The sequence below is a fragment of the Electrona antarctica genome, assembly GCF_951216825.1.
Source record: "Electrona antarctica genome assembly, chromosome: 23".
In the NCBI taxonomy this organism is placed as follows: Eukaryota; Metazoa; Chordata; class Actinopteri; order Myctophiformes; family Myctophidae; genus Electrona; species Electrona antarctica.
In genome coordinates, this window is record NC_136804.1 from 4,040,116 (window position 1) to 4,052,967 (window position 12,852).

The window sequence follows — 12,852 nt, forward strand, 5'->3', positions numbered from 1 at the left end:
AATCTCATGTTGGTTCTCAATATTTCATGTCAAGGACCCCAAATATTATATGTAATTGGCCGCCGACCCCCATATGAAAATATATTGTTCCAGGGACCCTCCCCAGAAGCAACTATTTGAGTTAAAAACATCTGAAATAATATATTATATTCAAAGATTTGCGGCACATTTATACGACTTTCCAAAAAATAGCAGATCTACAAGCTCGTAGCAGGGCACTCAGAGCCGCGCTATGAGCTTGTAGATCTGCACGCGCACACACACACACACACACACACACACACACACACACACACACAGTGCAAAACATACTCTATCCCCATGCCTTCGGCCTGGTGGAGACAATGAAAAAACCATTGGGTGGGTGAAGCCATAACTTTACTGAAATACGTAATGTTTAATAATTCTATTGTTACGTAAAACCATTCCTTGTTCTTCCTTGACTACGATCATGTATTCAAGAATGTATGTAACAACTCAATCACCCAATAAAAACATAGGCCTAATTATATTAAAACAAAAAACAATTGCCCTTGTCTTGGAAGGCCACTACCCAAAATCCAATGTCCAAAAGAACATAAGGATTATAGACCCACAGCTCTCACTTCAGTGATTATGAAATCACTTGAAAGAATACTGTTACAACATCTTGTTAGTATAACAAAAGATAAATTCAACCCCTGTCAGTTTGCTTATAAAAAGGATTGCGGTACAGAGGATGCGGTTGTCACACTGGTCCACTTAATTACAAAACACCTAGATAAGTCAAATAAGAATCATGCAATGGTGCTATTCTTAGACTTTTCTTCAGCTTTCAATATAATACAGTCTGATATACTAGTGTCAAAAATGGTACAGTTGGAACTGAATCCATACTTAATTCACTGGTATGCTTATTTTCTTACTATCAGAGTGCAGAGGGTGAAGGTGAACACAGCCCTCTCCTCGGCACTAAACTAATGTTGGTGCTCCCCAGGGTTGTGTGAGCTCAGCTGTACTTTTCACCCTTTATACTGACAGCTGTTGTATTGAGGAATGTCATGTCTGAATGTCGCACTGACATACGAGACCAATACATTCTAAAATACTCCGATTTCTCTCCTAGATAGTTCCAGTGATCCTGGACTACACCCCCTTTACACGAGAACGGTGTTCATAGAAATCGGCAAAATAAAGTATTGTTTATTTTAGACGAGAGTCTTCGGGGTGTGACCCAGGCAGTTCCAGACCAAGGCAGACCTTGCCGGCCCGATTCCGGCAAGCCGCCCGCGTCCGAAACGGTTGAGAAATGACAGTTACCGTGTGGGGGTCCCTCTACTGTACCCTCTACTGTACTGTACTGTCACTGTACTGACCCATAGGAACGCACCCAGGGTGCCGGCCCGATTCCGGCGAGCCGCCCCGTGTCCGAAACGGTTGAGAAATGAGTTACCGTACTGTACTGGCACACCCAAAATCATACAGTTAATATGTGCGTGTGTATTAGGTTAGGACAGGTGGTGAACAACAGCCATGCTGTTTTCGTGCTCATACCCAGCCAGGCACCCACCCAGCCACCCACGCACACACATAGCTCCGTAAGGGAGTGGTTGCACCACTCAAAGATATAACCATCCCATGGCGTGCGCTGCCTCCATGACTCTGTGCTGCCTGTCAGCCTGTGTGTTACTCAGTGCTTAGTAGAAAGCAGTTTTCATAAAGTGTGCGTTCTCGTGTAAAGGGTCAATAAAAAATAAGAACGCAACAGGACTTTGCCGTTGCCGTCTGAAAGAGGCCTTAGAAGGCATTTGTAGGTTAAAGTAGGCTACATTATATTTTGTTTACTCAAGTACATTTTCAATATGGTACTTCTACTTGTGTAACAGTGAGTATATCTACAATACAGTATTGATACTATTACTTAAAATTGATACTATTAAGTAAAAAAAAAAAAAAAACTTTGCCCCACTAATAGCTTGACAACATTTCCCAAATGTGTTGTTCACCACAAAGGACTATGAAGACAACATCAATCAAAACATTCCCAAAGAGTAGTCTACAACACTTTACATTTTTATTACAAAAACAGGATTTGTTTTCTTCAAGAATGAAGTCCATCTACTCGGAACAAACAAAAAGGAGGAATAAGAAGGTGTAAAGTCTTCTTTTTCTATCTCTATTACTTAAACAATGTCTTAGATGGCAAATGCTCCCCTCACAATTGGGAAGCTAGGGTTGAAGTTATTATACATACAAAGTCAAAATAACACATATTTGGTGGACCCCCTGTAGTAACTCTGAGGGTAACAGGACAAGTCACCCCTTTTCTGTTTTCCTCCCGGAAGTTTCCCCAGTGAGGGGTGGGAGAGGCTGGACGGCAGCTGGACTTTGAATATCTCTAACTATAAACTCCGTAATCGGTCATGGCCAACAAAAAACAGCATTTATTTTAGAATGAATCTACCAAAAAAATAAATTGAGAGAAAGGCCGAATAAGGTGTAAAGTGTTATTTTTCTATTAATTAAACAGTTACTTAATATATGTATATATTTTTAATTTGCTTGCGTGTGTGCGCATGCATGGTGTGTAATACGAGTGAAAAAACAAATGGCTGGGAGAAGAAAGGAGGGGTCAAATCTGCCATGCTTGACAGTGTGTGTGTGTGTGTGTGTGTGTGTGTGTGTGTGTGTGTGTGTGTGTGTGTGTGTGTGTGTGTGAGTGAGTGAGTGAGTGAGTGAGTGAGTGCGAGACATTTATTTCTGCCGTCTCTTCTTGGTGGATGAGGGTCTGGCGGGTGGAGGAATCTTCCTCTTCTTGCGTCCCTCCTCGGGTTCCTTGTGACTCTCTCTGTTCGCTGCAGGCAGACGAGAGGGTTACAACGGGTTAACAACCATTTTGTCCATTCAGCGCATGACAAAAACACATGCGTTTAGTTTAGTTTAGTTTATTTGATCATCCTTCAGTTTCAGATGCAATATTTAAAGACAATGAATGGAAGCAGTTACAAAAACAAAACAAAACATGAAGATGATCAAAAGGAGTAGGCAGAAGCTAAAAGCTTTTAAATGCCTATCCTACTTACAACAGAACATGATTCGTAATACTCATTACATTAACATTAACAGATTCACAAAACAAAAGTCAGATACGAGAATTCCACCCTACAACCCCCCCCAGTGTCACCGTAGAGATCCACCAGGAACCATATTAGTTACATAGCACTATATAACCATTAGATTACACATTATTAAAGGACCAAGCAGTTCTGAAAGAACTTGGTCCTTTTTTGAAATTTCTTTTCTTCCGCCAAAAGTAGCAGTTCTGGCTGAACCGTGCAGTCGGTTTTCGCGAAATTTGGAGATATGGTAGAGGGCCATGCCAAACGGTGAGGATGCGAAGCCCACAACCATTGGCCAAAGGGTGGCGCTATATTGAAAATGCAAACTGGTCATATTGCATGACCAGGCATAGCTCATGAACCGTTTGACCGTCGGCAATGAAACCTCGACACACATATGCGTCTCCTCATGCCGAACAAGTTCCGCGCTGTTACTTTTGACCTCTGACCTCTAGATCACCCGCCATTTTGAATTATATGAAAATCAATTCAAATGCATCTCCTCCCAGGATCTTTGATCAAAATGCACGAAAACTTCTACACATGAACTTTGGACCTATACGGACATGGGAAAGTATAGTACGTTTTTTTAAGTGAAAAAATTAAGGTTTTATGAGCCAATGAAAATTGCCATTTTGTGAAATTGTGTCTTTACTTAGTTCTGTTGTAGTGCCTGTGGCTTTGCTGACCTCTGCTGGTCTAAAGTGCCTCACCTGTCAATCACCTGAGATTGGCTGCCACACCCTTAGTCAGCTGTTCTTGATTAGTTGCAGGCTATATAAGTGGACCTGTGGCCAGCAGCTCATTGTCTCCCAAACACCCAAACTGAACAGTTGTGTTCCCTTTTTGTTGCTGTTATTAGTTAAGTTTCAGATGGGCTGGTCGTATGTATTCTTGTCAATCAGTCCCTGTTTTGCAATGCAGGATTTTAAATAAATGTGTAATATCTTTGTAAACTTTTGATCTGACTTTGTGTCCTTTTATATTAGCCCTTGGTTGAGCCAAGTTTAAAGGGCCGTAACAATGAAACTGATTTGTTTAGTGAGAAACATGTATAAAGAACTTGATCCTGATCAAATCAGGTTCTTTACTCATGACTTGATAGATTATTTGATGTCTACAACAGTGATTTTGAAACAGACTGATTTGGACACCTGGCCTTTCAGTTCAGGTTTTTTGTGTCCTGAAAGGATTCCCTTGCATGGATGGTTCTGGTACCGGATGGTACCCAGACCTGGCGAGCCGACCCGGAACTCTGAACCCCCCTTCACCCACAAATGTGGTAATCTGGTTCTCCAAATTGGAGAAAGAGACTGCTTTCCCTGAACTGAATAGGAACTGAACTGGGACTTTTCAAGTCAACAACTTAAAGTGGGCCCCATTTGTTTGTTTTTCATGAATGTTCAAAGCTGTTTATTTTCTCTGAAGTTTAATCATTTTTCAGTTAACCTTTAATCCCTGTTTCAGACTCATTTCATTGGTTTTCACTCATTGAGCTCCTCATCCGAATCTGGTATATTTTCTGGTTTATACACAGTCAATTCATAAATCTTTATACCCACCTTTATCATTAGTTATCCTTGTGCAACTTGCTACAAAAACACTGAATGATTTTGCTTGTTAGCTCGGTAGGTAGAGCTCTTGCCTTTGCAACACAAAGTCATGGGTTCAAATCTGGGCACTGCCAACTCTGTGTATGAGTCTTCAAGAACCTGTACCTGCCCCCCCACTATAAAAAAACGACCCTGTCACAATTCCATGGTCTTTTTCTCAAGTTTAGTCTTCCATGTTTCTTGTGCATATTATTCTTATTGCCTTCCTGCTTGGTCCGGCCTTATCGCTGCTTGCAGCGATCCTTTTCTAGTTGTTATTATCCTTATCCTTATCACATTACCCTCATTACCAATAATCATTATCATTTATGTTGTTGCTGAGTAATGTCATTTTGTTCACATTTTTAATGTTAACAATTACAATAATATAAATTAATTATTAATGACAGCACTAATGACTATCAATACTACCATCACCATCAATACCTGTACAAAATGTATCAGTTGATTATACAATAACGTCAACATCCACAATATACGTAATTTGATTGATTGATTGAAGAATTTATTAACAGTTTGCAGAATTACAGTACATTTCAAGCACAAACTCAATACAAAGGATTAACTGAGTGGACGACCCAATTAAGCATTACACTTGTTTCCAATAGGGTCCACCATGTTCAAATCATCAAAACATTTAGAGACGTACAAATAGACACTTCTATAGACAGAACAGGAATTCATCATAAAGGAGGTAAAAAGGGAAAAGAAACATATACAGTGAGGGGAAAAAAAGGGGGTGGGCGGTGGGGGGGATTCACGTTCAGCTCCGTTAATTTGTTTGTTTTCCTTGGAGGAGCTGCGTTGGGTCCCCAAGTCGGCTCCGTGGCCGTACCTTGAGTTGGCTGTGTGGCCGTGACCGTGGCTGTGTGGCCGTCACTATAGTATGCTGTATTTGGCCAAAAGGATTCGCTTGAGCAATTTTTTGAATTTGGAAAAGTTACTACTGTGTTTGACTTCCTCTGGTAGGCCATTCCAGATCTTAACCCCTCGGACAGAGATACACATACTCTTCCGAGTGGTCTTGGCACTGGGTTGTTGGAAATTTAAGTCTCCTCTCAACTCATACCCCCCTTCCCTATCCTTGAAATACGACAAGATAGTCTTGGGAATTAGTCTATTTCTTACTTTATAAATGATAAGAGCTGTTTTAAGTTCAACTAAATCAATACACTTCAATGTATTAGACCTTTAAAAACAGTTTGTTTGTATGATCATAATACCCTACCTTATGCACTATTCTTATGGCTCTCTTTTGTATTATGACAAGTGGCTGGAGGTTTCCTTTCCCCAGACCCCCACACAATAAGATAGATATGGTAATATTAGCGTATTGTATAATGTGAGCAGTGACTTATAATTTAATAAATACCTTGTTTTGCCTAGAACACCAACACTATGCGTGCATGCACATGTGGCGGGTCTAAGCTTGTACCAGATGTAAGATCCCCCCCCCCCCTCCAAAAGGCCAGAAATGAAAAGATTTCATCTATCTAGCAATCTAGATAGATGATGTTACGGCCCTATGTGGCCTCATATTGTGTGTTAACTCTCCTGAGTGATTTTTGTGATTTATGTGCCCTACATGGTGTTTGGAGGGTGGAGTGAAGATTGGAGGAGTGGCTTGTTTGGAGGCACACCTGGGCCTCATCTCATCATTCCCAGTCATTATATAAACCTGTGATGAACACCACTTCAGCCCATTTGCCATCCGTCACCTCCATGTGCTGAAACCTTTGTGTAGCTAGCATTTCATTCCTGTTGAGTCTGTAGGCTGTGTCCTTGCCATATTCTGCTGTGTGCTTAATGAGGTAACTTTACTTACTGTGTGCTTAAAGTACAGACAATAGCTAAGATATGTTGTAGTTAAGAAATCAATTGCAGTATGTCAAAACATTTCTTGAGTTTCAATCCAAATCAAAAGGGAAGCTGGTAAGGGTGTGCTGCCATTTTCTTTTGTCTCTGTTTTTATTTAGTCAGGGAGCATAGACCTGTAATTTGTTTGGTGTAGTTTTAGGATTTCCTTTTCAGGTAGGGCGGGGCTTTTGTTTGTTGTGTTGGCTTTGGCCACCCTGAAGATTATGCTCTCCCTACTGTAAAGATCCATTATTTACAATAAATGTGAATTATTATTTGGTTACTCTGGTTTGGTTCCTTGCTAGCTATATGTGTTACTCCTTAGGCCTCTAGACTCCATATAAGGTCGTAACAGATGACATTTAGCAATTTAACCGTTACTTTCATTAAACTGGTCTGCTATACTTGTCCCTCTACACCAAACCTCGTAGCCGAAAATATATAATCCAGACATGATGCCAGACTTTGGGTATTGGCATGAGAACAACCAAAGCAGAAGCACATGTTTTGGGGGCCGAGGGGTCCCGCATGCCTTTTTGGGGGCATGTACTACAATACTAGAGGGAGCTAGAACAACAATCTGGTACCACCCACTTACAAAACAAACATGGGTAAATTCTCCTTCTGCAGCACTGCCACCCATGGAATGCCCTGACCTTCCCTCAAAAAATGCAAATCACTGGCATCCTTTAAAACAAGCCTGAAAATCGACCTTTCAGCCAAAGGGAGAGGAAATGATCGCTCCTCCCTTAGTCAAGCGACTACCCACCCACGTCTTTATAAGCCCTTTTCCCCCCCAACCTGTACGCGTCTTTTTTTTGGTGATGGTTTGAATTCTGTTATTCTTAATGTCATGATTATGAATGTTGTTTGACTATACTCTGTACTGTTTACATTTCTGCCAAATAGGCCTAAAGGTTTTTTTATTTTACTACCTTTGGCCCCAATCTAGAAAGAACTGGACTACCATGTTGTTACAAATTAAGTAAAATTGGGTTTAAGTTGTGAAAGAAATAAATACGAATATTGAATGTCTAAAGTTCTAAATCAACAATTCGTGTGTGTGTGTGTGCACACACACAAGGAAAACAATCGAAGGCCAACTTAGAGCAAATAACCTAGGCTCGGCCTGGGATGGTATGAAAACCATAACAGGGCTGAAAGTAAACGGCAGGAAAAAGGTTATACTAGCCAATCACAACTGTGACCAGCAACTGGCTCAGAACCTCAATGGCCTCAGTTACATGCACAAAATGTATTCAGAATGAATGAATTCATTCCGAACAGAGATTCATACCCAACTGTTTACATGGAACCTGATTACAAGTATTCCTATTCCTCAATTGTTTACATGACCAAAGCATTCATTCGGAATATAACTTTGGACTATAGAGATGGCCAACCCATAACCGTTATCCCTTAAGAAATGAATAACCGACAAACACTAACAGCTATTATCTGATAAAATAAAATAAAAATATATTTTTACGCGTCCTCCACCCAAAACAACCCAGAACTAAAAAACACAGCATCCATACACCCATACACTGCAATTGGCAATGGCACTGTAATTCGCCGATGGGTTTTTACGTAAATAGCGCATTTTATTATGGGGAAAAAAATTGGTGTATTTGTATTTTTCTAATGGGTAAAATAGCACATTTCTGCGCACATAAAATGTCTCCAAATGGCCATCCCTGCATGGACATGGGCATAAAGCACTATAGTCTACTAAGGGCAGACATGTGTAAAATAATACATGTATTCTAAACTCCCAGTAGCATTCGGAATAAAGTGTTTATATGGTGATCTATACCGATTCAAACGGTATATACCACCCCTCCAGACCGGAATGAAAATTCATTCGGAATGGGATATTCTATTCCAATTGAGGTGTTTACATGAGCATTTTTATTCTGATGACTGGAATGAATCCATTCATTCCGAATGAATGTCTGCATGTAAATGTAGATGTCAGATTTGATACTCACAACTTTAGTGAAAACCACTCGGAGATCAGAAATAGACTTCTGTCTGCCCCCCCCTCCAGTTCTTTCTTTGATGAGCAGGATGTAATTAACTTTCAAAAAATGCAACCCTCGTAAAGGTTCAGGCCCGGACCACATTGGTGGTCGCCTTCTAAATACCTGTGCTGAACAATTAGGTCCTATTTTTAATTCTATCTTTAAATTATCTCTTAGCCAGCAGAGAGTACCCTCCCTTTGGAAACGGTCCACCGTTGTACCCATAGCCAAGAGCAGCAATCCTAAAATACTCAACGATTTCAGACCCGTGGCTCTTACTTCCCTGGTCATGAAACAGTTTGAGAGGCTCGTCAAGTCAGAGCTTGTGGCTAAAACTAAGAGCCTTCTTGACCCTTTTCAGTTTGCTTATAGGGAAGGCAGATGCGTCCAGGACGCAACAGCCACTCTTCTCAACCTAGTTTTCAAGCATCTTGAGGGCAGTAAAAAGCATGCCAGGTTACTTTTTATTGATTTCTCCTCTGCGTTCAACACGATCCAGCCCCATGTTCTGGTTGAGAAATTAATGAACACCTTCAGTGTGGACCCATGTCTGGTAGGTTGGATCCTCGACTTTCTAACCAACAGATCTCAATGTGTAAGGGTGAATGACACAGTGTCTAGCCTTTTGCCCACCTCCACTGGTTCGCCACAGGGCTGTGTTCTTTCTGCATTTCTGTTTATTTTATACACTGATGACTGTCGCAGTAATCACGACAACCACTTTATCATAAAGTACGCGGACGACTCAGTCATTGTCAGCCTTCTCGACAATGACAAGGTTGGGCATGGCCAGGTCACAGAGGACTTCTTGTCCTGTTGCAATGATGCGTTCCTTGAATTAAACATCTCAAAAACAAAAGAGCTCTGTATTGATTTCAGACGTGGTCCCCATCCCACCCAGAACACCGATATCTGTGGCCAGCCAGTGGAAATCGTGCCCAGCTATAAATACCTGGGTACGATCATTGACAGCAAACTGAAATTCGATATAAACACCGACATGCTGTGTAAAAAGGGCCAGCAACGCCTTTTTTGCCTAAGGAAACTAGCCAGGTTTAATGTCGACAGAGACCTGATTAAACTGTTTTACAGTGCCTATGTACATTCTATTATCTCCTTCTCTATCATCTGTTGGTATGGCAACCTCGCCATTAAAGAGAAAAAATATTTTATTGTGAAAACTGCCTCCAAAATTACTGGCATTCAGTTGGAGCCTCGATCCTTTTTACAATAGACAGCTGCTCATGAAGGCCAGGGCCATTAGGCAGGATAATGCCCACCCACTCGAGTCAGAGTACACGCTGTTGCCATCGGGCCGTCGTCTGGGGGCCCCCGTTGTAAAAAACAACAGATATAAGCACTCCTTTGTCCCTGCCTCGATCCGTGCAGTCAATGCTGCCAGTGGTCATGTGGTGTGATGATGATGATGCTGAAAGATGCACTTTATGCAGCACTTTATATATTATATCTTAAGCACTTTTTTTGCTTTCTTATCTCTTATTCTCCTACCTACACTAGATGCGACCAGACCTCCGGTTATGCTATGGTGTCTCTTGTCTGTTGTTGTCCTGTATTGTTTTGTATTTGTATGTCAGAAACCACTACTGTTGCTGTAAACACAATTGCCCTTCTGGGACATTAATAAAAACCTTGAACCTTCCTCAGCGTTGTGAACATGTGAAAAAGGACATTCAATGAATGCTGGCATTCCTTCTTTTAATTGAGTATCTTTGAGCCTTGCACCTACAATAATTCACCCTAAATTGGAGTGTTGCAGGTTTTCTGCTTCGGCAGTCAGCACAGAAGTGTGTGTCATGCAGGTGAAATGAGAGAGTTCCTTACTGAGGTTTTTCCTGTGTTTTTTGCCTCTATTGTGTTCCTCTTCTCCACCGAACGGGACCATGACATCACACACCTGTAGGAGTGAAACCATTCATACATTCATTAATCAAACCAATATCAACAATATGCTGCTATGGCGTCTCTGACAGTGCATTCGAGTTAGCGTTTGCAAACTCTTAAAGCTGCATGTAACTTTGTAACTTTCCTCTTCTACCCTGGATTTTAACCCGGTTTCCTGTGCAAAGTTATTTAGCAACGCTTGCTCAGGGGATACATATAATCTCTGACATGGGGTCAAAATGTGTGTCAGATCCTGTGTCTGGGTGAGACATGACCTTTGACACGATCCAAATGTCTCAATAGAAGAGCAGGGAGACAAAATACAACATAATGAAACATTTTCTATACATTGACTGCAATATAAATGTTTTAGACCCAGAAGTCCCAACCCATTGCTCAGGGGGATGCAGGGGGGGAAGATATTTCAAGTACCCTTGGGTTGGAAGAGTGACAATGTTATACAGCAAATTGTTGTTATCCAGGTGAATTATGTTTGTAGGATAATACTGTTAAGACACAGTAAAGTATGGACGAGACGGGACATAGTCATTTGAATACTATTCCATTTATTGTAAAGGCTGAATAAAATGTGAGAACGCAACAGGACTTTGCCGTTTTCTCTGGATCCGTTGCGATGTAAAAGTGGCCTTAGTCAACTAAATCTACAGTTGATTTAGTAGACTAGAATGTATGTTGGCAGGCTGTGATGGCATCGCAACATCTGATTTATACTTAGTTAGCTGCGTGGCCAATCTACATGTGGATACAATGGACATGTTACTTTAGTCGACAAAATCAACAGTGATTGAGATGATACTAGAGACAGGGCCAGTGGTGTAACATCATGGGGATAGGCGCTGTTTAGACCGGCTGTTCAAGGTGGGTGGGCCCACTGGGCTGTGTGAGGTCAGGTGGAGAGGTGATTCTGGTGGAATAAAAGACGTGATGTCCACTATCCAGCATTGCTTTGTTTTCATTCTGCATGCATAGCGCGTCAGGTGGCTCGACAAAAACAAAAAGGTAAAAACACTGAAATACACTGGCGGATTCTCTCACCCATTTGTTTACTATGTGGGTCAAATAAAAATAATGTGCTTGACTGTCACTCTGGGACGGGGTAGGCGACCGGGAATAGGCCAACATAATAGCATAAAACTGTCCCAAAATTTTACACACGCGCATGTGTAGGGGGGCCCTTCCAGCTTCAGCGCCCAGGGGCCCTCAGGTGTTAATCTGGCCCTGCAGCCAAGGAGCGGTGAGCTCCTTGGCTGCAATGGCAATCAGCACTGGAATGGCAATCAGCACTGGAATGGCAATCAGCACTGGAATGGCAATCAGCACTGGAATGGCAATCAGCACTGGAATGGCAATCAGCACTGCTGGTGCCATTCCATTTAAAGCTGTGGTGGCGTTATGCACTAGACAACCTTCAGCCACTAGATGAACACCTCTGTTGCATGAGGTTTCTTGCTTGACTCACATCTGTTCTGTAAGGCAGCAATGCAGTTTGCAACGCTGCAATATGGTAGCGTTAAGTGTTCATTTTGACAGCTAATTCTGATTTAGTCTTTTGCATAATACACGCTTTAGTTTTAGTCCTATTTTACTCATCTGAAATCGTCTAGTCTTAATCAACAACATATCAAAATCTTAAGTCTTTTAGTCTTAGTGTTAGTCAACAAAACTGGTGGCAGCTGCCTCCAAGCGTTCCTTTAGGGGGGAAAGTACGGTTCCCAACAAAAATGGAAGCACATGGATAATGGCAGCCATCAGCTTACAACGTAAACAAAAACAATAACTTCGGACCCGACAAAAATATTAAAGTTATTTCACAATGCTAATCTTTGTGTGTGATTTTTTTTTATATAGTGTTTATATTATTCATGTACATACAAAAGTTATCACTTTGACCTTTAAATGAACCCTCATGATGTATATGTGTAGTGTGTACATACCTGGCATATGTTCACCTTCTTGTTCTTCTTCTTCTCTAGTCGCAGACTGGAAGTCTTGGTCCTTCTCCTCTTCTTCTTGGGTTTCTCGTAGTGACTCTCTATGTCCGCTGCAGGCAGACGAGAGGGTTACAAAGGGTTAACAATTTCCTCCATAACCGCATAACAAAAAACGCTGGCACCGCACACATACTTTGCCTATGCAACGATGATCACAGCTGTTTGTTCTCCTTGCCGAGATCATTTTGTAACTACGGTAGATAAAGTGCCCCTCGGGGCACAGGTCTCCACCAGGGCAGGTCAGGTTGTGGCCTCCTGGTGGCGCTATAATAGGCCAATGTGAAAAGGGTGCCATTTCTTCTTACGCCTTGGATGGCAATTGGATGATTTGAGGCATTTTGTTCCA

The 12,852-nt window shown here is 41.6% G+C and overlaps 1 protein-coding gene across 3 annotated transcripts in view; it reads right to left on the reverse strand.

Moving 5' to 3' along the window:
* Positions 1-2,036: 2,036 nt before the first annotated feature.
* The window catches only part of LOC306916253 (kelch-like protein 23), a 36,325-nt gene continuing 25,509 nt past the window's right edge, over positions 2,037-12,852 (reverse strand). For all 3 annotated transcript variants that reach the window (XM_079494072.1, XM_079494071.1, XM_079494070.1), the window contains 3 exons: positions 12,450-12,556; positions 10,435-10,507; positions 2,037-2,834 (listed from right to left, as the gene is read on the reverse strand). In XM_079494072.1, the coding sequence (XP_079350198.1) occupies positions 2,734-2,834; positions 10,435-10,507; positions 12,450-12,556 (281 nt within the window). In that variant the 3' untranslated portion in view covers positions 2,037-2,733. The remainder of the gene's footprint in view (positions 2,835-10,434; positions 10,508-12,449; positions 12,557-12,852) is intronic.